This window comes from Thunnus albacares, chromosome 4 (genome assembly GCF_914725855.1).
Source record: "Thunnus albacares chromosome 4, fThuAlb1.1, whole genome shotgun sequence".
NCBI lineage: Eukaryota > Metazoa > Chordata > Actinopteri > Scombriformes > Scombridae > Thunnus > Thunnus albacares.
Window position 1 is genome coordinate 15,323,496 of NC_058109.1, and position 27,782 is coordinate 15,351,277.

The 27,782-nt window shown below is 38.7% G+C and overlaps 2 protein-coding genes across 5 annotated transcripts in view; both read right to left on the reverse strand.

Annotated features, from left to right (window-relative positions):
- Positions 1-2,716, reverse strand: npffl (neuropeptide FF-amide peptide precursor like). The gene is made up of 3 exons (XM_044349941.1): positions 2,169-2,716; positions 1,211-1,326; positions 1-505 (listed from the first exon to the last, which is right to left on the reverse strand). Exons 1-3 carry the CDS (start codon positions 2,316-2,318, stop codon positions 385-387), a joined length of 387 nt encoding a protein of 128 aa, XP_044205876.1. The 5' UTR covers positions 2,319-2,716; the 3' UTR covers positions 1-384.
- A 3,505-nt stretch (positions 2,717-6,221) lies between these two features.
- The window catches only part of itga7 (integrin, alpha 7), a 38,170-nt gene continuing 16,609 nt past the window's right edge, over positions 6,222-27,782 (reverse strand). Inside the window, exons 4-26 of one of the 4 annotated variants that reach the window (XM_044349103.1) lie at positions 27,456-27,711; positions 26,245-26,376; positions 21,146-21,353; positions 20,401-20,597; positions 19,713-19,801; positions 19,462-19,589; positions 19,087-19,182; positions 18,820-18,881; positions 18,332-18,501; positions 17,938-18,087; positions 17,099-17,214; positions 16,004-16,190; positions 15,697-15,771; positions 15,434-15,513; positions 15,204-15,281; positions 14,886-14,988; positions 14,236-14,451; positions 13,204-13,320; positions 12,857-12,970; positions 12,242-12,340; positions 11,099-11,224; positions 10,438-10,601; positions 8,190-8,292 (exon numbers count right to left, since the gene is read on the reverse strand). In XM_044349103.1, coding sequence (XP_044205038.1) covers positions 10,491-10,601; positions 11,099-11,224; positions 12,242-12,340; positions 12,857-12,970; positions 13,204-13,320; positions 14,236-14,451; positions 14,886-14,988; positions 15,204-15,281; positions 15,434-15,513; positions 15,697-15,771; positions 16,004-16,190; positions 17,099-17,214; positions 17,938-18,087; positions 18,332-18,501; positions 18,820-18,881; positions 19,087-19,182; positions 19,462-19,589; positions 19,713-19,801; positions 20,401-20,597; positions 21,146-21,353; positions 26,245-26,376; positions 27,456-27,711 — 2,910 coding nt within the window. In that variant the 3' untranslated portion in view covers positions 8,190-8,292; positions 10,438-10,490. Of the gene's footprint in view, positions 8,293-10,437; positions 10,602-11,098; positions 11,225-12,241; positions 12,341-12,856; positions 12,971-13,203; positions 13,321-14,235; positions 14,452-14,885; positions 14,989-15,203; positions 15,282-15,433; positions 15,514-15,696; positions 15,772-16,003; positions 16,191-17,098; positions 17,215-17,937; positions 18,088-18,331; positions 18,502-18,819; positions 18,882-19,086; positions 19,183-19,461; positions 19,590-19,712; positions 19,802-20,400; positions 20,598-21,145; positions 21,354-25,443; positions 25,552-26,244; positions 26,377-27,455; positions 27,712-27,782 lie in introns of all 4 variants that reach the window. The other 3 variants (XM_044349104.1, XM_044349102.1, XM_044349101.1) reach the window with 3 other exon arrangements.

Genomic DNA, 27,782 nt, shown 5'->3' on the forward strand with positions numbered 1-27,782 from the left:
TTTAGCTTTTCCAAGTTCAAAGCTCTTTTATTATTTGACCAGAAAACAGAAAAATAACAAAATATTTGTAGCAATCAATTTACAGCATTTGATCTTAAATAACATTACAGTTAGGACACATAAGGTCTGCTCAGGAAACCTTAATAGGGACCAGTCAACATGCTTTGCGGTGTTGGAAATCAGAAAAAAAAAGTAGAATGAAGCTTGTGTCATCTTTAATGAAACATCGGTTGGCAAGTAAGGCCTAATGGGCCGGAAAAATACTGAAAAGAACGGGAGAGTTTTAATGTAATTCTCATTTATTCATTCAAATTTAGTCTCTCCACATTCTCCGTGCTGCTCGGCCTTGTGCCAGGACAGTGATGTGTGGATCTGCTTGCCAGACTATTTTTTGCCAAATCTCTGGGGCACAGCCATACTCCAGATCTGACCGGGGGCAGCCTCCCAATCGCGGGAATGTATCTGATCCTCTGAAACTACCTCCCCTCTGGAGCCGCGGCCAAACCTGCGAAAGAGGAGAAACAGGAACTGTTGTAATTCAAAATAACATATGGTTCAAATGAAAGACTTTGTTATACATTTTATGTCATGGACCTAAGTGAGGGCAACAACAAAAAAACTGCTTTTTATGAGGGATAAACATAGACAGATATAAGCCACGAGCTGAAAATACAAAATAAACATTCTAGTCTATTTTGTTGTATTTGTCTTAAACTGATCTAAGTAGGAGTTACTGTTATGTAGAAGGTTGGTTAAAGGTAAAATAAAACTGCAGGCAACAGTTTTAGTGTAATTTCAGATCAAAAACATGATCTAATCTTTTGCCATAAGAGGGGCGGTTGGCTCTTGAGCCACTTTCACTAATGGATATCAAGTGCATCATGTTTAAAAATGGAACATATGGTACTTTGGGTCATTTTAAAATTCAAATACGGAGTTGCAAATGGGAAAATGGATTTTCATTTTATTTGCCTGGCTCTTGCAACACACTGACTCTGTCAGGTGCCAGAACACATTTAGAGTCATGTATGTTGTTGTGGTTGTTTAACTCCCCCATTTATTGTCACATTTTGCTGCAGTGGAATATATGTTTTCAATGCAGTACTGCTACAGTATACAGTAGGTTGAAATCATATAGTTTTAAAATGACCGATTTTGCTGTGTTTTTATGCATGTGAGTGATAAAAACATGCTCTGTAATTGCACTGACCTCTGTGGCTGATGGAGGACAGAGTTTCTGGTTTCTCTCGGAGATCCGAACAGCAGAGCTCTCAGCACTGAGGCGAGCAGACGGTCATCAATGCTGTTATCTGTGTTTTCACTCTCCTGGACACACCAGTGTACACACACACACACACACACACACACACACACACATACCCAAACAAATGCAAAACCCGGTGTCAAAAAGCTTGTTTCTGTATTCTCCACAAATACATCTTGGGAACATCAAGAGTCTTTATTGCATTCAATTTCGGGTTGCAACACAAACCCTGTGGGTGTTAACTCCAGCCAGTCTGTCCCGCTGTGGCAAGGGACCTTGAAATGTAGATATCAGTGTACAAAGGCAAAGAAATGTCCCTCACCTAGATTCCCATCCAACCTTATCTTTATGCAAAATAAAACCCAGATCTTTCTGTCTCTGCACACCGCAATGGAGGAACGTTATATTTGATGTTGATATATGTGATCTGAATCCTCATCCTTTGTCAGACTCTCTGTCTTGTTCTGACTTGTCTGTTGACCCCAGAATATATTACAGTGCATTACACGCTGTTACATGGAGAGGAACACTATCTGAAATCTAAACGGGTTGTGTCAGTAAGTTTGTCTCGCTTGATAAAAGGCTAAAATCCCATTTACATACTGTGTCACATGGAGTGACAGACTTCTCTGAAAATGGTCGCGTGACTGGTTGTGCACAGAATGTTTCATTCAGTCCAATGTGACAGACAGTCCGTATTCAAATCCTGCCTAGATACAGACAGTATAATAACACAGAACCATGTGCCTAGGATATGTTGCATGCATTCTATGTAACATTAGTTATATGGAAGAAAACAAATGTAAATGCTATTATTTTAATGGTATATGTGTATGCCACATCTCCAGCAAGAGTATTTCAATTAAAAATTCATTTCAAGTTTGTGAGTGGTTTGTTGTCTCACCAGCCCCAGCAGGCGGTCGGCCATGTTCTCCTCTGAGCTGCCTGGCAGGATGTCATTTTTGTCCAGACCGCCTTGGATGTGAAGAGCCTGACTGACGCCAGCCAGAGCCATAACCAGAGCCAGAAGAGTCACCATTGCAGCTGTGTCCATGGTCTCAGGCTGGAGAGGAGGTCAGATGAATGTTGATGACAAAGGAGGAGGAAGAAGAAGATGTCGGCTGTCCGATTACACCTGTTGACTGTAAAGGCTCCGGAAGAATAGAAGAAGGATTCGTCCTGGTCAGGGTTAAGTGTCCTCTTTATGCTGTGTCCTGGCTAACTTCAGTGGTGGTGACATCCTAGCCGGGTCTTATATACACCTTGCAGTCAATGGCTGTGAAACCCCAGGAGAGGTGGAGAAAGATGCAACTGTACAAAGGGGAACAGGGGACAGGATGGAGGAAGTGCCAGCCCTAATATGAGACTTAACCAGCTCCATTTAGCAGGATCAGGGCATTAGTGATGACTGAGTGCGAGAGTGCGTTATTATGTGGCCCTCAGGGTAGTGCAACACAACTCTCCCAGTTATTAAACAGATAAATCCCTGCAAATGGACTCTGATCCACTAGTCCCTGTTGTCCGCTGGTCCACACTGAAAACACTCATTACCCACTTAATCATGCCCCAATATGAAACAGAACTTTGATATTATGATCTTAGACAACAACGATGTGTTTTAAGGCTGAGATCAACAGAGACACAACAGAAAGAAAAGAATTACATTAACAATGAACAAAAGAGTGACACACTGACTGCTAATCATTTTTTAAATATTTTGCAATATAACCATAACACAATCAAATATAACACAAGGTTTGCAATAAAGTTACTGATTTATTCATTGGGGAAGGATCAATTTCAGACTTTGTATCTTAATGGTGACACTTTAATGTCTGATAAATGATTTTTCATTTCATTTTCGGGAGAATTTTGTAAGTGTAGACAGAATTTTTCAAGACTACGTCCAAGATAATTTGGTAAGTTGGGTATTTTTCTTATTTTAAGCATCATTATCCAGAACAAACAAATGTTTAACCTAAAGAAATAGGTGCACATAGGCACATAAGTTTTCACCATATGCTTATTGGCATGACTGTCAAGCAATAGTAACATTATACGTCATCAAAACCTTTGCTTACACAGTGGGAGGTGGGATTTCATTCAGTAACATGCTGATAAAGGGATTTCAGAAAGCAGCTCCTCCCAAAGGAACCAGTGTCTTAGAACAAAACCCTTCATTTGTTAAATGTCAGCTTCTTTCATTTTGTTCATTTCAAACGAGGACTACTTTAAGCTTGATTTGTGAGACTGACTCTTGCTTTATTAGTGCCATATGTGTTCACTTTGTTTCTGTCTTTGCCTCACTGTATGCATGGGCAGTGTGTGTGTGTGTGTGTGTGTGTGTGTGTGTGGGTATGACTTAAATCACTTTCAGGGACACACACCAGACTTAAGACCAGTTGACTGGGGATGGCTTGTGCAATTGGGGACAAAAGCCATGTCTCCAATTGGTAAAACATTGATTTTTGGGACAGTGGTACAGGTTAGGGTTAGGTTAGGGTTAGGGTAGGGGTTAGGTTTAGGCAAATAGTGGTCAAGGTTAGAGTTAGGGTAAGTCTCCAAGCAATGAATGTAAGTCTACATAAATACCCCAAAAGTGACTTAAGTAAACCTGTGTGTGTGTGTGTGTGTGTGCAATAATTAGTCACTTCCCCAATACTGGATGAGACATCAACAGATTTGGCTCATCAAAGTGCCTAATGGGTGACAATCCGCTTAAATTGCAATACACACACACACACACACACACACACACACACACATGCACACGCACACACACATACACACACACACACACAAACATGCAGACACAGTCAGACTGTCCCTGTTTAATTACCATGGCAACCAGGATGACATCTGCAGGATTCTGAGGGGAATTAGTTTTCATTACTATAATAAGATCATAAGCTTTTGGATTAGAGAAAAATCTAATTCACTCACTCTGACATGAAAATTAAAAAGTAGCATTTATGTTTAGTATGTGCTGTTTTGCTTAAGATAAAGTTATTTTTAAACAGAAATAAAATTACATTATAAGTGTCATAATTAGCTACTACTTGACATTTAGTGTAAATGGTCACCTTGAGCAGTAAGTCTTTACTAGTTCAGATCTGATCAAATGTACAATAAATCAAATCAAACACTTTCAGTTACTGGAACTAAATCCACATCCTCCTTTGCAGGCATCACTTTAAATAAGTCCTGTCTTCGTGTTAAAGGAATGGTTGATCTTTTTGGGAAACAAGCTTATTCGTTTTCTTGCCGAGAGTTAGATGAGAAGATCAATCTCACTCTCATGTCCGTAGCTACAGTAAACAGGAAGTGAGAGTCAGCAGCCAGTTAGCTGAGCATAACGTAATAGTGACATGAGTCTTCTCATCTAACTCTAGGCAAATAAGCAAATAAGCAAATTTCCCAAAATGTTAGTCTATTCCTTTAGCAGTTGCATTATATAATGCAATTTTTTTAAAATTTATTTGACTCTTCTTGCTGAGGGATCTGAAATTAACAGTCACTTCCTTTGTTTGGTCACAAAGTCTCATTATGTTTTCCTGAGAAAGCATCATAACATTAAGGTAGTCAGATATATAGTTGTATTTGAAATTGTGAATATCGCCTGCCTTTACCTGCCTGTATGAGAATCTGAATATAAAACTGAATGAGCTCAAATTGTGTCTTCCAACATAAAGCTGGGGGCTACGAAGAGAGAAGGAGAAGGTCATGCATGCGTCATGTATGCACTATGTTGAAAAGTGTTCCTTATATTTTGCTTCCCTCATGTATGTTTATGGGGTAGACAAAATGTTAGGAACACCATTCAATATAATGCACTCCAGTACACCATCACCATCCACTACGACCTCAGTAATAAACATAAAGTAGCAGAATTATCACTTTTCTGACAATGTCAACAAAAACTGAAAATGTATAAGCTTCGTAAATGCAGAGGTTATGGCAGAGTTATGTGCTGGATTGCATTAGATCGCACAGGTGTTCCTAATGAAGTGGCCAGTGAGTGTATATATATATATATATATATGTATATATATATATAATCTTTTTTTAGTCTGCTGAAGTCAAACACACCTCTCTCACACCTCCCGCTGGTTCAGCTGTACGTAGCTGCCAGGATTTCAACTGGAGCATGACCAATTGACCATGACCAATTAAATCACCTCTCTGCTGGTTGCCAGTTAGAACAGGAAATGATTTGCAGGTATAAAGCTCACGTCAGTCTGACCCTGAGTTATATATAGCTGACCTTTTTAGTTTTTATGAGCCAGAGCACAGGTTGAGATCCCAGACTGTGCCCTGATGATGATTTTAACCATTTGTTACTTTTTCATTTTAGTTACACACATACAGTCGTGTTTCTATCACATTACAATGACTTTCATTAATTTCCTGGGGACGTAACCCTAACCCTAACCTTACCTTAAACTTAAACCAGGTCTTCACCCTTAAATTTAATGACTTATGTTATGTGGACTTGTTTTTTGTTTCCAAAAGGGAAGCAAGTCCACACAATGTGATTGTGTAAACACCATAACATGAGTAATAAGTAAGTAAGTAAGTAAGTACACACACAAATTTTACATATTGTATTCCATAGAAATAAAATGAAATGCCTTTATTTCTTTATCAAGAGAATGTACATTTAAAAAGCAAACACTTTATTAAAGCACTTTAATTTATTTACCACTAGTCTCTGTCCTTGTGGGGTAATATGTATCTCTTCATGATGATAGATACACTATACACTCAAGGTCACAGGCAACATTTTCATGGAAATTAGGAATAAAATAATGCAAATTTATTCCATAAAACCACTGTTATCATCTTGTAATTTCGTTTTTGTTTTTTTTATACTTATAAAGGGCGATATTTACATACTGCATCACTGTTAAATTATCTTGTGTATCACATAGGCAGTTGCTGTTTTTACAAAAAAAAAATCTGAACAGTCCTGCAGTATTTCAGTTTTTAGAGTTTTGTCTCCCTCTAGTTTCCTCTGAGTGAAGTGCAGGTTTAAGAAATAAAAGTGACTGTGGGCTCACTGATTACTGGCCACTGAAAACTGACACAATTTAAGTTATCTGATGGGTTTTATTTTGTTTCCTTTTATTTTATTTACAATGTTAAAACAGTGCAGCCAAACAAAAAATAAATAAAACACTGAATCATGACAATGAAAAAGAGGGGAACGTCAGAACAGCAACAAGAGCTTCATGCAGCTAATACAAGATTGTCCAGCAATACCTAAAAAAAACAAGCTGACTCTTCATGCTTTACAGCCACTTCATAGACCCCAATTACATTTAAAAAAAAAAAAAAAAAAGTTTGTCTGACTCCTTGCCAACATATTCTGATCTTCTAAAAATCTCCTTTCCTGTCATGATGTTGTTTCAGTGTTGAAGGGATGAATGTTTTTCCACAAATTTCCACCAGATGCTTCAGGGCAGCATGATCTAATTTGCAAGTTGTCTTGTGTTCAGTAGCTCACAATCTGCTGCTGCACTTGTATGCATAAGGCACTTAAATGCAATTAGAAATGTCAGTATTGAAAATAATGTACAATCTGTCCGATAATGATAATGTACATTATCAGGAACAGTGCGACAAGCAGGTTAACATAATCCGACTAAATGCCTTTAAAACTATAGTATTTATTCAAATGTCATGATGTCTCCTGGTGAATATTTTTACTGTACAACTGAGTAAAAAAAATGCTTGAAAACCTCAAACTTTAGCTGTCTAATCATGTCATATATTGTAATAAAGGTTTTAATTTTAGACACATTTTCATACATGCATTTTTACGAATAATCCTTTTATACACTGGGAAAATGTTGCGCCCTCATGAGCCAGGACATCCATTCAGAAATCAAAGTTTGGTTCTGAAATTTTAAAGACTACACGGACCACATTTTAAATATTGCTTTGCTTTTTGTGACACATTTGGATTCCATGCGACGACAGTGCCGTGGCCATGGCTGTCATAGGCTGTATTGTGGTTTCCTTGTTCTTATTCAAGTTGGCTCAGGCAATTAACTATTGATGTACAGTACATTTGACTGACATATTGACAAAAAAAATTTAAAAAAATATTTTGACACAAACTGAACAGAAGGTATTCCTCTTCTTGAATATGGATTATACAAAATCCATCGACAGCAAGTCCATAAAACAATACATTTAATGTTCATCTTACTTGACTGATATCTTACATACTAACATTTTCCCAATGTTTACCAGTGCTAACTAAAAGAAAACCCCAAAACACCATTCATATAAAAAAAATGCACCTTTTCATTGCCCATATCAGTCGTCAATCTTACAGTAGTTAAGGCAAAAGTAGTCTTTGTTATGGGCAGTGGCTTCTTCATCAACAATGTCCAGTGTGTCTGTATGCATCTAATATAATATGGTATGTTTGTGCATTCATGCATGTCTTCGAGTGTCTAAATGAGTTGTGTGATCCTCTATTCTCCATTGTCCGTTAAGTCCATGTGAGCATCATTGCTCCTCCTGCAGGCTGTGAAAGATATCGAGCAGCTAGGCTGGTTCTAATATTGTTGTGGGTCTTCAGTATTTACTGTAAAACACTGATATATATATAGATGCTTATTATAAATAGACTATCCAGGGCCAGCCATCAGTGGGCTACAGTATGGGAGAGTATAGATCCAGTCAGTGTAACAGGCCACCAATACGCAAGTACTGACTCAGTATAGTCAGTGTGCACAAGATTTCATGATCTCAGTCTATGTGCACTTTTTTTTTAGTCAGTTAGTTCCAATGCAAAGACAGAATGAGTGCCACACATGGTGATTTGATTTAATTCAGTCAGTCAGTGCCTCAGAGGCCAGTTACGAGGTCCCATCGCTCCAGTGCGTAGCCCATTCCTTTTTATGTACAACTCCTGACTTCTCAGTTTGGAACTGTGGCCGGTCCTCACGAGGGATCTTCACCGCGTGGTGCTGAGGCAATTTGTCTTTGTAGTGGGCCCGTCGGAAGAAGCCACACTGACGGCGCAGGAAGAAGGGAAGCAGGTAGGAGTGCAGATGGAAGGACAGAAAAGAAGGAAAGAACAAAAACAAAATTAACTGATGTCAAATAGATGCATGTGATTGCAAACAATCTGCATTTTTTTGTCTTCATTTCAGCAGATAAGATGCTCTACTATCCAATATTATGCCTGGTAAGAAATGTATACAGTTTCATTTATTCCAAGTCGTGTCTTCTAGTTCATCTCAGACAGATGAAAAGTGATTATCTGTTGACTTTGTGCAGTCAAGGTGACTTGATAATAAAAGGCACATCAACCAAAAAGCAAATCCACATGCTTTACATTTCTAACTCAGCCCAAGTCTTAACTTAAGTGTCATAGATTAACACACAAACACGCTGCCAAAGTGCCATTAAGAAAATTTCCACACATTAACATGAACAAAAACTAATGAAAGTTCATTCTGGCACCTGAAAATGAGATGCAGGTCAAATAGTAGGTGTTAATAGATTGAAAAGCTCATGAAAAGCAAATCATGAAAATTAATAGTCTTCATAGGCCGACGCCAGAGTGAACAAGTGCAGATTATTAACAGTTGTACGTCAACAACAGAGGCACAACACACAGCACAGCAGGCATCTCAAAGCCCTGAGGGGGAGTTGGCTGGATGGTGTTCAGCAGGCAAAGATTAAATATAGAAAACAGTGTTGAATTAATCAGTTTTTCTAATTTATACAACAAGGACACATATTTTTGCTAATAATGATATACTGAAAGAAAGTAGCAGTGGTTCAAGTGTGTATTACAGGTTGTTTCAACCAAGTCGGTTAAAGAGATGCATAATAAGCACAACTGGCTACAACCTAAATTCCTCCACTAACCAGCGATTGCCCAATCATAGTTTAATGAGGCAGAGCAGGCATGTGAATTTCTCCACATGTTGAAGAGGAGTGTGACACTCTGCATCTAACGAGTTTGGAGGGTGGCATCTTTTTTAGCCTTTCCAAAATAAAATCACATGAGCAAAAGTGTAACTGTGTGTCTGTCTGCTCTACTGTAGGCTGAACATGTTAACCTGTCTGGTTAACTAGCTTTCTATCTGTAATAGTAACCTAACCTAGCATTACTTCAAAAGCCAAGCAGCTTATCATTAGCTAACTACATTTTTTTTATGTAAAAAAGGCCCGTTCATGACCATGGATGTATAAAGAGTTCATGACTGGCATATCCATTGTGTGGCATTTCCTCACTGTATGGAAGCTGATCCTGGATGCTATCAGAATTACACATTAGCGGCTCTGTCCTGCACTTTATAAGATTTGGGGAAGTTTAGCCACACTCGTTACCCAGGATAGCGCTACGTTTGCCAAACACATCAGTTAGTCCTCATCCTAAAAGCCTTTTTCTCTTGCAACATTTAAAGTAAAATATACCTTTTGAAGATACAATCAATAACCCATAAAACTACGCTTGCTTGTCCAAGTAGCAAAGCAGGCAGGGTTGGTTATATTAGACGTTATACTAGCATTATTCATACTCATAATGTTAAAATTGACTAGCTATCCTACAAAATGAGCACACTGCTCATTGAGAAAGGTGTTTCCAAACTTAAGATTCTTGTTTTTGAAGTGAATCAGCTGGAAACATTAAAAAGTCAGCTGGAGACAGCATTTTCAAACCATCTCATGGAGTCAACATTAGCTTAGTTAGCCACCAAGCTACAGATGATATAATCTGCCAGCAACAGTTTCATTTCAGCCTGCAAACTCGATGGTCACCGGCCAGAAATGAGAAGCCTATTTTTGTTTACCTCTGCCTGGGATCAAGACTCACTGTTTAAAAATAACTTAGTATTTTGAGTGGTAAATCTGCTCCTGCTATCATTGAAAACTGCATATGTCTTCTAAGAACGGTTAAGCGGGTATTACTAAAGGAATGGCGAACGGAAAGCTTGCTAAGTGTAGTAACAGTAACTGAGGGGGGCAATGCTTAACGAACAGTCAATTACCCACCATCCCAGTTATTAGTGCTGTAATATCACACCTGTGTTTGTTTGTGATCATGCGTGCCAAAACATTCTCATATTTCATACTGTGATGAACACCACCAGCCACACCACAGTGGGGTGAGCAACAGAGCGGTTGTGAGTGAGGATTTTTACCGCTTGGAGGGAGGAGGTGGAGGGGAGAGCAGGCCAGAGTGAAATATTTTTAATTATAGTTCTGACGCCTGCTTCTCCGCCTCCGAGGGTTGGACCCCCAAATGGGCGCGGTAGTACTCCGTCTCATAGTGTCGGCGTCGCTCACTGCGTTTGAAGAACCCACACTGGGGCGACAGATGACCACAGGGAGGTGGGAAACGGTAAAGCAGGGAAAAAGATTGAAAATGGAATAGAAAGGGGATTTAGGGATAGAGAGTCCCAGGATGGAAGTGAGAGGAGACAAAACAATAGAGGACAAACACAAGTACAAAAGAGGAAAGGAACAGATGAGAGTGAGCTGGAAGGAATAAAATGATTATAGGACAGAACAGAACAAAGCAGATAGAAGTAACTGGACTACCGTGGAAAGTGATGAGAAAATGGCACAGTGGAGTGACAGGAATGAAGTAAAAAACCATAAGAACGTCTTAATGTAAAAGCCCCTGAACCACTTGTATCAATGTTTGCTATTACAGAGTATCCTGAGACACAGCAAGTGTTCATATTATAGTTCCACCTTGAAGATTTTTATCTAATTAATGACAAAATACTCATGTTTTGGACAAAGCAAGAATAGAGGGTATAGAAGGAATAGAGGGGTTAGACATCCTATTTGTGTTACCTTCCACAGTACGCCGACCAGCAGAGTCAGCAGGAAGATGCCTGCCAGGATGGCTATGAGGATGATCCACCAGGGGATCCAGTACTGGTCAGTCAGACCAGGCTCAGGATAGATCATCACTGGAACCTGGAGGTGAAGGCAGGACGTAAAATGCAAAATAAGACAAAAAATTGAATTAATCAATGAGGGAGGCCTCTAATGATAAATAACAAAGTTTGCAGTGTACAAATTAGTTTTTGTTACACTCTGGTCACTACTAGTAAGGATTTGTAAAGGGTGCTGACAACTTGTGCTACTGCCTACATTCTGTATATGAACAAAAAACATTTCAAAAAGATATTTCAGTAGCCAACACTAACAGTTGTTCACTGTGCAGTGTAAGCATTATGATACCTTATAATAGAAAAGACTTAAAGGACAGGTTCACAATTTCTCCAGTCTATCTGAAAACAACAATCAGGTGCCCAGATGAACATTGACACATGTTTTTCTTTCCATATTCATTCCTCCTGTTCATACTGACCATTAGAGGATCCCTTCATAATGTACTTACTATGTAAGTGGTGGGGGCCAAAATCCACAAACCTCCTTCTGTGCAAAAATGTATTTATACATTTATCTGAAGCTAATATGAAGCTTCCAAATTAGTCAAGTAGATATCTTTCAACAGTACAATGTTTTTAGTGCCAAAGTTCCTCTTTTTGTTACTATTCTTCCACCGCAGTTCAACAGGGAAACACTGACGAAACACAAAGAGGGAAATTGATGCTAAAAAGACTGTAAATGTGGAAGATATCCACTTGATATGACTAATTCAGACTGCTGAAGCCCCATATAAGCTTCAGATAAGCTTTTAAATGCATTTCTGCATAAAATGACTTTGTGGACACACTGTAGATTTTGGCCCTATTAATTACAATGAAAGCACATTTGAAGGGGATCTTTTAATAGCCAGTATGAGCAGCAGGAATGATTACAGCAAGGAAAACCTCTTTCAGTGTTCATATGGGCACCTGCCTGTTATTTTAAGACAGACTTTAAAAATTGCAAACCTATTCTTTAATGGTAGATTTGTTTTTTTTTGTTTGTTTGTTTTTTTGGAAGATAAATCTTTGCATGAATGTAAGTGTGTGTGCTGAGTACCTGTGCAGCAGCATCCTTGAGGATCAGGTGTTTGATGCCGGACTTCACAGTAATGTTTGCTCTGACTAGCAGCTCCAGAGCACTGACTGTTGGGAACTCCTGGGAGGCAGAGAGAGAGAGACGCCATAATGAAAACCATTTAATAGCTAATCATTTACATGAACTGTTCAGAGTGATTGCGCTTTTTTCATGACAGATACAGTATAGCTCTTAAAGTTACCATAAAATGAGAAATGTCCCCAACATTGTTTCATGTAGAAATATGAAACATAAAAAACATTTTATAAAAATAAATCACCAATATGTAAATAAATAACACTATATTGAGTCCATATTCCTTGATTCTCTTGATTCTCACTCTAAAATACAAATACACACCCACACAACACTCTGTGGCAGCTGTATTCACAGTTTGCTGACCGCCTAACATCAGAGCCTCCTGATATCTCACCTTAATCATTCTGTAATTGCACAACCTACAGTAGTCATTCATTCACTTACATTAGTCATATACTTAACTCAGTGCCAGCAGCAGCTGTAACAGCTGAATTGAAGCTGAGATGGAGTAATGTGCAGTAAGATGTTGATTGATGTGGTGATGACACGATCTTTTACCTCTATGAAACTGCTGTTCCACAGTGCGGCATGGATCTTGAGGACGGCCTGACCAGAGAAGCTGTGGAGGGGACACTGGAAGAGCAAACAGCGTGCCGACCCCAAGAGACAATCCTGAAAGAAAAAATGACAGCTGAGCACCCTGGGTAACGTTTTCAAATGAATGGAGATAAGCAGCTACAAGAGCAGTGACAAGCAAAGTAACACAGCCTCTATTCATTTGTGCATCTATATTTTAGGGGTGTTCAGTTGTCTGTATGTATTACCAGGAAATCAGTAAAACATGATTTTGCATTATTTCCTCTCCTTTTCCTCTGCCTCTCCCTCTTTTTTTCCTCCCCTCTCACCAGTTTGAGTGACTTGCGTCTTTCTGAAGCTGCCACAGCTGGGGTGGTTTGTCCCATGCTGCCTTTTGTCATCACTTGACCTTCGTCCTCTGGGTGGGAGCGGCGCCTCCGTCCAGCCTGGTGGGAGTGATGAATTGATACATGCAGAGATGGATAAGTTGCTTGAGATGGTTCAAGAAAACACATTAAAGTGTGTGTGTGTGTGTGTGTGTGTGTGTGTGTGTGTGTGTGTGTGTGGACATAATGTAAAACTGCACAAATGTGGAAGAACAGCATGATGTTAGTGTCAGTGTCAACATAATCATACATGTTGCAACATAATAGTTTGTTCATATGCTATGAAATCTGCAAAAGGTGAAAAAACCCCCCAAAAAGAATCACTTTTCCTTGACCAGAATGAAATATTAATGATTTTTTTGTCATGTAACATATGCAATCCGATATAAATTTGGCATTTGGAGTATTTTTACAGAAATATATAATTATCAATCCCAAATAATAACAAAAATGAAATTTAAGTAAAAGTCCACTGGATCTGATCAGATCTTAAAACTCATTTTTACCTTATCTTGGCCTTTTCTTAACTGGTGGTAATTTGTGTAACTATTTGTGATTATTTTATCTTGATTTTTATGTTTTGGCCCACAGTTGACAATTGTTGATTTCTAGAGATCCGTAAAGCATGTTCCTGTGACTTTTGTGGCTAATAGAAATATGAAAGGAAGAAGCTCTGTTCCTTAGTGTTTAGAGAATTCAGCCACCTCTTATCATGACTGCCACTGACATACAGTACCAGTCAAAAGTTTGGACACACTTTCACATTCAAAGGAATAGGAACGTATGTCCAAACTTTTGACTGGTGCTGTATTTCTGTATCAGTTTACTCCTTGCCAAAAAGATTAATCAGCTGAATCCTCTGTACTTAAAAGTGGATGCAGACTGAGTGGATTGTAGATCCATAAACAAATGTGCTGATCCTTTGTTGTTGGAGCAGATTTCCTGCCATGGCCAAACATTAACTGCCCCACCTACCATGTGATCGACAGGCTGTGGAAGCTCTGCAAATAAGGAGCTGTGTAGCTTCAGAGGATTCAAGGCCCCTGTGGGAGTGCAGACTGTGCCTGGGTGACCTTCAAACCTCAGGCTGACAGGGTAAAGGAGCCATTTCCCATTGTCCAGCTCGTAAGGCCACATGATGTTGAGGAAGGCCGAGCCGAGCGTCTGCAGAACTTGACCTGGATTAGCCACCTGAAAGAAATAAATATTTATATATATCGGTGTGTGTTGGCACAAATATGTCTGTATTGACTTTTCTTAAGTTGTAACAATTTGTTTATGCTGCATAAATATTAAAAATATATTTTCTCTCATATTGAATGATGTTGATTTTTGATTTATTGTAATTTATTTCATGCTGGACCCCAGGAAGACTAGCAACCACATTGTGGAGGCTAATGGGAATCTAAATGAATAAATAAGTACCGAGGATTTTTATTTTTCTGAAGATCTCATCTTTTGATTAGACATAATATCAGTTAGATGTAATATCAGTTATATAAAAATGTGTCATACACCATGATGTGTCAGACACCACTATCTTATGTGTACACACACTTACTGTATGGAGTAAAAGAACCACACATGACCATCCTGACACACACACACACAAACTCATTCCTCACCACAAACTCAAAATCCACAGGGCTGCCGATGTCCTCCAGACTGGTCATGGCGCTCTCTCCCTTCACCTTTCCGCTAAAGAACAGCTGGTGAGGACGTGCAAGCCTACAGTAAAATACAGTCACATCAGTAGGTCAGGCAGCTGCATACACACTCACACAGCTTCATATGACTAGAGCCGCTAGACAGAAAGGTGGAAAATAATGGATGAGTTTTTGTTTTCATTTAATATGCAGCCATAAAGTTGAAGTAAACTAACTTAAGATAAAGCAGCTTTCTCAACCACAGAGAGCTTTAAATTATTAATGGGTTTTACTCACCCGCTGACAGACAGAGGGAGCTCTATCACAACCTTAGCAAATGCTGTGACTGGGGCCAGATCAAGCTGTTCACTGATACTGAGGACAACACAATGAGCAAACATAGTGATAACAGAATTTATTCATCTATTCAAGTCAAATATCTGCAATAAAATGATTTTAAAAACAACTTGATTGTCAATGTTGTCATTTTGACTCGTCACTTTCAAAAAAAAATGTAGAAGACTTACGTAGTCAATAAGAGCTCTGCTGTCAGCTCAGTGGTCTCGATCGTAATGTTAGATGTGCTCAAGTTGATAGAGAATTTAAGCTGAAAAGCAAGTCCGATGAAATAATACGTGAGAAAGCAAGAATAATTACACATTTTATTGCGTTGAAGGTTTGGCTTGAAGCAAATTCTGCTGACTTTGTTTCATGCTTCAGGAAAGTAATCAAAGGTATCAAAAGTATCAAAAATTGTAAAATACATATTCACAGTGTTTTTTTACCTTACCTTAGTATCTCTTTTCACAGGATTTCCCAGGTCACATTCAACTTGGGAGCCATTCTGGTTCGCTTGACACTGCATCTACAGTCAGTCAGGATATCAAACAAATAGTATCAGTAAAAACTAAGAAGCAGCTCACAGAGCATTTCAGTCTGAAGTGAAATTTTACCACATAGATGAGCCATTATACCAGTGATTAATTACTGCAGTAAGATTCATTGTCATAAGTTTAAATACAATATATGAACCAACCAATAAAACACCAATCCAAGACTTGTTCCAAATGATTCTGTGATTTATTGTAAGTTCATACCTGTGGTGGGATCCTGGAGCCGGCGTACGACAGTGTGTTTGGAAGGGAGATGAGCAACTGAGCAGCATGGGCGTCATCTCCATCCTCCTCAGGGTACAGCGGGTCAGAGGGCATGTTGGTGACAGTGATCTCCAGCACCACCATCCGCTGGTCAGACAGGGAGAAGACCTGCACATCATCCTCATCTCTACATAAGCGCAGAGAAGACAGTGAGGATGGAGATGAAAATCCCACTTACTGTTGACAATCAAATATTCAAACAAAACCAGATTTTTGAAGATAATGTTAAATAAGACTCCTCACATCATTTTATTACATTCTTTCATTTCATTACTTTCTAATGAATCACCCTTTATAAAAGGTTTAGAAGTTGTAAAATCCCTCTGGCTGGTGATTATTGTGCTCCAGACAACACTTTGTCTGTTCAGCCCCTTGGTTCATCACGGAGACTCCTACAATGGCGCTCTTTGTAGATACAGTATGAGGCTTTTCAGAACTATTGTTAGAACTCCCTTCCTGAACATCCAAGGCTTGTAGGATAAATAACATCTCAGCACTTGTTTTACTTTGGATCCAATACGCTTTACCTGCTCTATTGATTATTTAATTAAATGTATGTAAGTGTGTTGGGTATTTTATCAATTCCATACTTTAGTGATCTGATTTTATTTAATTTTATTAATTGCCCACGTAAAAGCACTTTGTAACTGTTTTAAAAAGCACTTTATAAATAAATTTATATTATTATTATACAGAGTAGGAAACTCATTATTAATGGCTTACAAACATTAGTAATCACTGACAAGATAACCAACCAAAGCACTTTTCACAACCCAGCAACCCAAAATTTGTTCTTATCAAAGGCTTATAACTAGCATATACTAACCCTTTAGTTAGTGGAGTGGATGTTGAAATATAAACACCCAGAAACAGTAAAATATGTTTTAATGGTAAGCATTCACAGACATATAATTCCCACTGCATACACATTATTGTTTGTGTTAGGGTATAGGTTGCTAAGCAACAGTCTCTCAGGCAATAGTTAACATCATCAAATCCACCAGCTCACACAAAATGGGCTATGCAGATACTAACTTTGGCAGAGGAGTGAAGAGGTCAGAGGTCAGGGGTCGCGTTCCAAACTGGTAGCTCAGCTTCAGGTTGCTCTGGCAGATTTTGTCGTTGCCACATCCTTCCCGCAGGAAATTCACCTTCAGGAGGTAAACGAGACGTGAGAGATGTGAAGTCATTCCTAAATCTAGAAGCACATTCTCTCTCTACTTTTATAGTGTGTTTTTAATACAAAATTGAATCACACAGTATGGTGAACAATGAAATGTGCACCACATCCACATATGTTTAAAATACAGATGTGGTAGACAAAATTATAGATATTGAAATTTCTATTAAACAGCAGATATTACAGAAAAAACACAGGTTATGCAAAACCAAGGTTGCAGGATATGTGTGGAAGGGTAATCAGCAGAAGTTTCCAGGACTCTGACTCAAAAAAAACCAAAAACCTAATTGTACTTTATGAAGATCTTACACTAAATGCAGGTGATATTCCTTGCAGCAGTTGTATATTTAACAGTGGTGCATGTGAAGTAACCATCTCCCAACATCAGAATCAGAGTGAGGAAGTCTTTACGACAATATAAAACCCTGCAGTTAAACACTAATCTCATTCTTGTGCATATTTATGTTCTGGACTGCAAACAGTGTTTAATGTTTAATTTAATTTTCAGCTTTAACTACCCTTGAAAAGTATAAACTACAGTCAAAAAGAAAACTGTTGACGGCAAGTGTTACATAAAGGCCTGACCTGTTTATACAGTAACAAGTGACTTAACTTGTTTATGTGTGGGCAGGAGTAGCCCGTTAAAATTAATCCTGACCACAAAATACTTCTTGTTCCTTTTTTTGTTACAGACCTCAGAGTACAGTGTATTAGAAGGAGAAACACTCAGTACAGGCGCCAGCTTCTCCAGCTTCTTGGCACCTGAGTGTCTGCGTGGTGGCACCGGCTTGATAGTGTGGGTTATCGCCAGTGAGATTGGACGCAGTTTGTCACGGATGTTCTCCTGCATGGTGAGAATTTATAAAACAGATTAATGATCAACAAAAAGTCAATGAGTTACAGTGGGAACAGGGTGTAGAAGAGTGCTGATTTTGACTTCTAAGTATTGACTGCACTGAAACTGAAAAAAATGTCAAAAACACACCTGTTATCACCTTCACCTATTATTTAAGTATTATTATCAACATCAATTTTGTGCCTACCAGTAAAAGAAAACACAAGAATAAAGACGTTACTACGTTACTGACATGGAGCTGGAAGACAGCAGTGGTGCACGCAGGGTGAAACTGGTTATGCAGCTCCACTTCTTCTGTCTGAGTGTACTCCGGCTCCAGGGCACTGCGGCCCAGGAAATTAACACGATGCGGTAGGCCAAGCTTCCTGCGCTCGGTGTCAGCTTCAAAGAGCACCATTAGGGCTTGAAGAGAGTAAAAAAAAGGGGCAATGCATAGAGAGAGAGAGGTGGTGGGGGGGGATTGGAATACAGAAATGTCAGGACACACACACAGAGCACTTAAACAGCCCACCAGGGGCAGAACGTATATTAAACCCCCCCATCTGAGGGAATACAGTATTACACAGCTGTGAATTAATCATAATAAAGTCTAATGTTTCTCCACATATAAGGTTACTTTCCACTGTAAATAGAAAAGACTCCTGACACTGAGCGGGGGTGATATGAAGTCCCATGTGAGAGAAGAACAAAAGTGGTCGTGAAAACCGAGGTGTGACTTACTTATGTGTGGTGAGTAGTGTTTTGGGTGGGCTGTGAAGATGAAGCAGGCCTTGACCTCCACGCTAAAAAAGTCAGATGGTGGAAAGGGAAAAAAAATATTGTGTTACAGGTATTACAACTTTTTGGCACTGTTGTAAATCAAGATAATATATAATTCTGAAAAAATCATGGAGAAAAATTCATTAGCAACTGGTTTATTTGTTTGTTTTTTTTAATTATGGGTTTAGTTAAGTTATCCTACATGCCTGTCACATTATCAGTTCTTACCAGACTCCATCTCTGCCTTTGCAGTTGTACTGCTCCAGATCAATGTATTGTGGGTCAATAGATATTTCCCTGATCACATGGATGACTGGACGAGACCTTGGGGACACATAGAAAAACACAGAGGTGTGCAGGTAGAACGAAGTATGACTAACTGATGGTTAAAACGGTAATACAGATGCAGGATTTATGGTCAGATGTGTATTTCATGTTTGTCTTTATCATGTTTGGAATTTTATCCTGAATTTTTACAATAAAAAATATATTTAGAGCAACAAGATGTAAAATTTGCCCTATACGTCTCCTGTTATATGTGTTACCAAAATGAAAAATGAATATATAAAATAATAATAACACTTAAACTAACTCTTTTCTCACCTGAAGAGAACCACTGAATCATTAAGAGAGCCCACTGCAATGTCTGGATAGTGGTTGTTATCAATATCCAAACCACCTGAGATGGAGTATCCGAAATGTTTCACGTCAAAGTCACGACCATCCAGCACCTGATGGGATAAAGAATACAGATCATTAATTCATTCTTACAATCATTTTCATCTTTTTTTAACCTTTCGTCTATTCTGCTGTCTGTTAAATGATTAAACTACTATATGAAATGTTTAACTCACCTGAGCAGGTTTTGTTTCAATTCCAGCATCTGAGCCTCTGTAGATGAAAACTTTGCCGTCTCCATCAAAGGGTGCTCCCACAGCAATATCTGAACAGAAACAGGATTGATTGATTTGCAGTTTTACTGCACATTATTGGAACTAAATACCCCATTTAATTTTTTATAATTTACATTTCAGTAGATGAAAATTATAGCGTCGATTGTGTGATTTAATCTCATAACTATAAGTTGCAGTTACCCCAATAAAACACTGAAATCCTACTGTACAAACAAAAGCAGCATAAATTGAACAGAATCTGGCCTTTTCTGTTATTTCTCCTTCTTAAATGAATTAAAGCTAATGTCACAGCAAATTTGTGATGATATTGCCTAAAAAACATTATATCATATCCCTTTTACCCACATATCAGATATGTTGTTGCATGAGTATTTTCATTCTTATTATTCACCCGTAAAAAGCAACAGTATCGTTTTTGTTTTAAATATCTGGGGTCTTGACTTAGATTAAGACTTACAGTAACATCAACACAACCTCCATCATGAACATCTAGACTCAAAGTGCACATCTATGTTAACGAACATTGTCTGTGGGGTATGACAAATACCTTGTGGTCTTTATTCTCACTTTCTCTACGGGTACAGTTCTGTTCTTTGGCAGTTATGAACTGAAAATATTTTGTTTTCACCTCCGTATCCATCCTGATCCAAATCTCCTATGTTGCTGACTGTCATTCCAAACATGGAGTCATATGTCCCATTGAGACGGATGGGCCGGGCCTGATCATCCCAGTGACCAAACGGGTTCAGGTACACATACACAGCTCCACCGATCTCTGCCTTACGGTCAAAAAAGTTAGGAGCTCCCACGATCAGGTCGGTCCAGCTGGAGACAGCAACAGAAACAGAGAATTACAAATTAAAGATCCCCTTCAGACAAGTTTTAAGTTTTTTATTGTAAAAATACACAAAAAATAATTATAATAATTTGTTCCTGATCATTATTTCCCCACAAAAAGTTCAATTAACAACTTAAAAATTCTTGAAATTACATCCACCCCTTCTCCCTCATTGGAAGGTACACACTGGACCAAGACTGGCTCCAAACTACTTGTGATGTCACAAATTATGCTTGTACACACATCATAAACTCAGATTTAAAGTGAGCACAGAGAAACTTTCCCCGTGCAGCAGATGAATGCGAAAACAGCCTTCTAGTGTCAAACTTGAACATACATCATTGTAACCAAAAGCAAAGCACATTTTTGAGACAGAGTTGACATTTAATAACATTTTTTAAAGCTTTTTTGAGTTTTGGGGGTCTCTATAACTTATCACCCTGTTTGTTTGCATCCCACCTCCTCTAATTTACAGTCATCCCCCTCTTTTTTATGAGTATCATCTATACTGTCTTCTCATTCAGCCTCTCCTCACCCGTCCTTGTTGAGATCTGTGGTAGCTACCGAGTACCCAAACGAAGATGCCAATTCCTCCCCCCAGAAAATGTACTGCGGCACCAGCCGGTACACGTTGTCCTTCCGCAGGAGCACCACAGCCCCTGTGTGATTGGCCCTGGGTGCCCCCGCCACGAAGGTCAGCTCCCTGGGGCTCATTATCCCCATGGCGGAGTCCACAGAGAACCCTTGAAGAAGAAGGAAGGCAGGATGGAGGGGAAGACGGGGGGGTTAGTATTGACTGTGGGGATCAGAGGCTCATCTCCTCTCAGTGTAGCATGTTCTGCTCATCTTCTTACTAATGAAATGTGTGCCTTAAGCGACTATTGATTTTATGCCAAACTCATGATGGGTGTAAATGTCCTGTGTGCCGTGTTTGCTACAGGGAGGCTGTTGGAGGAGAGCGAATGGTTGTGTGTCTACTCGTAAGAGCAAAAAGGCCAGTTGTGATGTTAACAGAGGGAGATGTATTGGGCTTCTCTAACGTCTCATGAGATTCATGATGCTGCAGCTTTGTATCAGTTGCTTGTGGTGGAAGCCAGTGAGTAACATAGTGGGTGGACATTAATAAGATTTATGGCCTAAAGCATCTCTTCCTTTGTGTGAGTGTACATTGTGAAAGTGTACATATGTATGTGTGTGTGTGTGTGTGTGAAGGAATGTGAGGATGTGCTTGCATATAAATCAGGTAGCAAAAAAAAGAGTGAACAAGTGAAGGGGGGAGGGGTGTGCATTTTTGCTTCATGACATGTTTGTGGTGAAATTTTTTTATCAAGCTGTGAAAAATAGCACATATCAAACATTTCATATAAACAGAAGCAACCTCATGCATTTGCTTTACTGATTTAAAACATGCATGAAAAGCATGAAAAGAGACGACAATCTATCAAGACGTTTGTTAGTCCTGAGTAAACATGCACAGGGAGACGAAAACAGAGACAAACAGTGAGCAGCTCCAGGGTGGCAGGTGTGGAATGCAACAGTCTGCATCGCGCTCCTGTAAAAACCAACGGACGGAGGCAAGGTGCCACTTTTTCCACACATGGTGGCTTTTAACACACAGGCTTGCTACAAGGTCGACACTGTAAAACTAAATGGGGAATGGAAGCTTAATGCTGCAAAAGGTTTTTAAAGGGGAGGGGGGCCCTGCAACAGCTTTACAAAGGAGGTGCCAACACTGGTCATATTAATAAATGGTTTGGTTTCATTTTGTTTCATAAGCCTAAAGAAATTAATTGTAATAGGAGTCAATAGGTGTTTTTTCTTCATTTCCCACACTTAATCAGCATGTCCATTCTCCTGTAGGAGGTGTGTCCTCATTAGACCAATGTGCATTTCTATATTTTCTCGCTGTTAAAAAAAATGTTTTGATCATTTTTCATTGGTATTCTAAACGAGCGCTGATATCTAGATTTTTATATATTTAATTTTATATTTCATTCTCAATATATTCTCTGAGCTCAGCTTCCTTTTTTATTTTTAAATTTGGCTGAATTATGGTCTGTGAAAACAAGTCTAGGACTTTATTGTTCTATCCCTGACAAAGTCAGATATGTTGTGTTGTAAAATATGTTTAAGTAGTATTAATAGACCCAAACCTAAATAAATGAATGTTTGTTAAATCATAATGCAACCCCATAAGCCTTGGGTTTTTTGTTTTGTTTTGTTTTTGTGTAGTTTCTTAATGATTGCAATCTGAAATAAGCAGTTAAAAATAAATAAATCACTTGTTTATTTTGATATTTGGTTCTTGCTGGGTTTTTTTTTTTTGTTTTCTTTTATTTTTGGCAAATTAAGCAAGTTTATAAAGACAATGAGTTTATATTATATATGGTTATATTGTAACAAATTACAATGTATTTTACTACAATTTTGAGGTGTTTGCCACAGTTAATGGTTGTAACCACAAATGTGGCATAACGCCTCCAGAAGATCTGACTTTGTCATGACACTGCATTTAGCCTAACACCCTGTAATAAAGAGATTCTATGGACAGGATTTGATTTGTCCTTGACGGAGGTAAAAAGGGATGTATGCCTTTATTCAGTGAGACACTGCTCCTGAATGTCTTCCTATGGACTTCTGTGAGTGTATGTGTGTGTGTGTGTGTGTGTGTATGTGTGTGTGTGTGACCATATTATAGTAAACAGCTGGAATCCTGTGAGCCTGTGATTTGGGATTTAATGATAGTATAATAATGATTTAAAAAAAATACTAATCAGAAATGGCTACAACACTGTCTCTGAGATTTTTAGTTTAGCATGCATAGGTGTGGCATATCATCTGGTTAGGATAAATGGAAGCATGTGAGTTATAAATGAAGGCTAAAAGGTCATGTGGGAATTAGTGTTGTCAAGGAGACGGCTCGATATGGAGTGAGGAAGAGGGTAAGCAGGCTTGGAGGTATGTGAATGGAGAGATTTATAGTAGATCCACACACTCGGTGAAAAGTAATAACCGGAAGCCTACAATACAATAACAATAAATAGTTCCTGTTAAGCAGACGACGGATCGTTACACATGAACACGACACAGAACTACAGAAAATATCTAGAGATTAATGACAGAAATACTTTCTTCAAAGGGAGAAACTGAAGTCCTGATTTCCACATTCATCTGAAAATCTTTCTAACACATAGTTCATTGTTAGTTAAACCAGTGAGACAGCTCAACCAGTAAAACAGTTTAGTAAAGCTACGACGATCGATGAGAAAACCACCACCAAGATAACCTGGAAAGCTTCATTTGGACACACACATGCAGACTACAGACAACACAGGTCTACAGACAGAACAGACAAACACTCTGCTGCTACAAGAGACAACCATCTGTCAAATCAGAGGCTAGTTAGTGGCTGAAATAATAAAATAAAAAGAATAAAAAGAATAAAACAAAATTAAATAACACAAAATTAAATTAAATTAATTAGACATGGTCAAGCTTATAGGTAACATTTTACTTTACAGCTACTTTAATTTTATATTAATTTCCTAAGAAGCTTTTGTGTAATTTGCAGGTATTTACACAGGTAATTCTGCAATTTGTTACAAATTATAAGAAAAACAGAAAAAAGTGTTGAGTTATTTTAGTTGGTAAGCACCCACTCATATTTGGGTTCATGTGTAGTTGTTAATTTGCAAACAATCTTAATAAATTAGATTCTTAACAATTCTTTAACAGACAGAAAATACTTACTTTTCAGTGTGTAGTTTTGTGTGTCAAACTACATATCAGCATATTAGATTCTTTCTTAAAAACTCTATCATGAGCACATTTCTTGTATACTACTACATAACCCTTTCAAAGAAATGTCCTAAACAGTGAACAGTTACACAGCAGCTACTTTTAGGAAATTACTGAAAAAATGTCCTGGAAATTAGTAGGAAAGTGTTACTGAAATTGTTGATAGATGCTCATTCATTATGGAGTTTTGAAGAGACAAACTAATATGCTAATTTATTGTTTGACACACAAAACTACAACTGAAAACTAAGTATTTTCTGTCTGTTTAAGAATAGTTAAGAATCTAATTATATAGAATGTTTGCAAATTAGCAACTACATATGAACCCAACTATAATGAGTAGGCATACTTACCAACTAAAACAGCTCTCAGTTCTCAAACTTTTTCACATCAAGGACCCCTAAACTGATACAAATTAGACCACGGAGTCCCATTTGATAAGATTTTATCCAAGGGTCCCCCGTCTGATAAGATTTTTGCTTTTAGATGTTTTATTACAGAAAGTGTATGAAACCCATGACCAAAATAGTAATACATTCAGTCATTGTGTTACTTATGGATGATATAATGGTGAAAATAAATTATTCCCCTTTTTGGTGGGGAACCCCTGGAACCCCTTCAAGAATCCCTGGACCCCCCTTTGAGAACAACTGAACTAAACCAACTTTACACTTTTTCCTGTTTTTCTTATATTTTGTACCAAATTGCCCCACCCTTTCTAAAAAACGTCCTAAAAATGAATTGTTACACATCTGCAAATTCCCAGGAAATTGGTATAGAATGAGGGGACCAGTAAAATAAAGCATTATCCAATTTTACAATAAATTTACAGTTTTGGATGGCTGTCTCTTTATAACAGTAAAGGTGATAAATTCCCACATAGTACATTGATTACACACTTAAAATCTATATACGTAGACACGAGGTGGAATTAGCAGAAGGGATTAAAACGAAGACGAAGAAGAAGGTGGGACAACTTCAACTACAAGCCCAGTCCGGTCCAAACAACAATAACAACACCTCACGCCTACAAACCTAAGTAGCTATTATGAGCTACATCCTCAAACGGTGTAGGCCGCTTGGAAGGCTCCAGAGTTTTGTACAGCAGTGCATCTTCAATGGGGCTAGCCATGAACAAGAGCCCTATGGCCCAAGACAGAAATAGAAAAACAGAAAGAGAGACAGAAGTGTGGGAGGGGAGTGATGGGGTGGTGAAATGGTGAGGGGGGGGGGAAGAGTGAAAAGAGAGAGAAAAAGGGGAGAGGGAGGTGCATGTGAGTCAGGCTGTGATTGACTGGTGTTTTGTCTTTGTGGTGCCGCAGAGGTTTTTCCTGCAAAACCACTGGGTACCTGGTGGAGAAACGACGTTTCAGGCTCAGGCTGTACCCTAAAATTTGCTCACCACCCACAGTTTTGACATGTTTTCATTTTTAGAAGAGGGGGGTGGATGGAAAGAACATGAGGCCATTTCCACTTCCTCTTAAATATTTTCCTTGTTTGCCAAAGATAGGGTGAGAGCCAAACCTTAGCAAAAACTGGAATCATATGAATTCAGGTCAGGCCAGAAAATGCTGTGGACATTTTTGACAATATCAACGCACATTCACACGGGAAAAAAAATTGAGTCACACACAGATAGGATCAGCCAGAAATAATCCCAGTGACATGAATGGCTTGTGTCACTGCCTCAACCAGTTTGGCAGTTGCTACTGTGGCTAGCTCCTGTGGTTATGTCAGTCATGTCAGGGTACAGTCTGAGCCCTGGTGTCGCTCTCCCCTGGCCCTCTCTTTCTCTCCTGTGCACAGGCAGCAGTGAGCAGGGAGGGCAAATCCTACCCAGGTAACTGTGGTAGGGCAGAGGGATGAGCTGGGCATTAAGCTGTTTCTGATCTGCCACCTCGTAGGGTCCATCGTCATAGAAACCGAGGTCAAGCAGAGTCTGGTTTAGGAGCTGGACACGCATCTCACCTGGAATGGAAATAGGTGAGGCCACACAGCAAAGTAACAATAAAACATTTGCACGCTCTCACACACACGCAGTGGACATACTGTGCCTCATACACACACACTTACACACACACACACGTATAATCACACAATATCTGTTCATCTAATTACATGTTCTGTACACTCAAAGTAGCCGTGACAGAAAGAGTGGAAACCATCTTAGCCAAAGGGCTTTAGAGTAAAATCTGAGAAATCTCCTGGATGACAAAATGCAGGATGATATTTTAACGTTATACTATGTGAAATTTTATAAATTGGTCAGATTATTATGTAAAGCAAGCATATTGGTTTACCAGTGCTTTCTTTGATTAAGTACATGCCACTGCTCTGCATAATTTCTGTGTCCAATCACTAGATTGTCTTATAAATCAATTAGCGTTTTTTATCTATATGAGTACTGCACTGTTAGTGCTACTCTTTTAATAACAGTAAATACAGTCCATGTAATTACAGTAAATATGGTCCATGTGGACTGGTTTTCTTTCTAGCTCACTTTAGAGCATTATAGGCACATTATATTAGAAACAATTCTGCCCCCAGAATTGTTTCTAATATAAGTTATATTGTACACTGCGAGAGGTCAGCAAAAAAAAAAAAATGTTTGAACACAGAAATAATTTAAGAGATAGGTAATATTCACTACAAATCTTCCTTTGAACGAAATCAACTGGGTATCAATTTCCTTGATAAAATATTGTATATTTTGCTTTACCTTTTGTCCTTATTTTCTGTAAATCAAATGTGACACAATGTTCTTTAAGCATATATATTAAGCAAAACATTTGAAAATATGTTTTAGTAAAAAAGAAAAGTAAATTATAGTGTAATAGATAATATAGTATAGTATGGTTTAGTATAGTATAGTATAGTATAGTATAATAAAGTAAAAAATATGAAGGAATTTAAAAAATTAACTGATTCTACCTAAAGAAATGCTCTCCACATAAGGAGAAATATTTGTAAAACTTGTTTAAAGAACTGTTTTTTTCACAGCCTTGATTCTCTGATCCAGCCCGCCGCCGGCCAAACAGACACCATACCTTTCCAGTTGTATGTTCCCGGAGCCCCGAACAGAATAAAGTTGTTGTCTGGGGTGAAACTGACAGACAGGCCCTGCTGGCAGAAGCCAAACTGCTCATGTCCCTGCGGCCGACCCTCGCAGAACTTCCACTCCCCTCCATCCAAGTCATCTCGCTCTGTCAGGTCTTCACTCAGGACGTAGCAGCGTCCGATGGGGTCACGAGTCTCTGAGGTTTGGCTTACACGTTGCCTGAGCTCATAGAGGTGAGCACAGGTCTGGTGATGGACAGGGAATGACATTCACTGTGCTTGTTGCGATAAGAAACTAATAAATGTATATAAGGCAT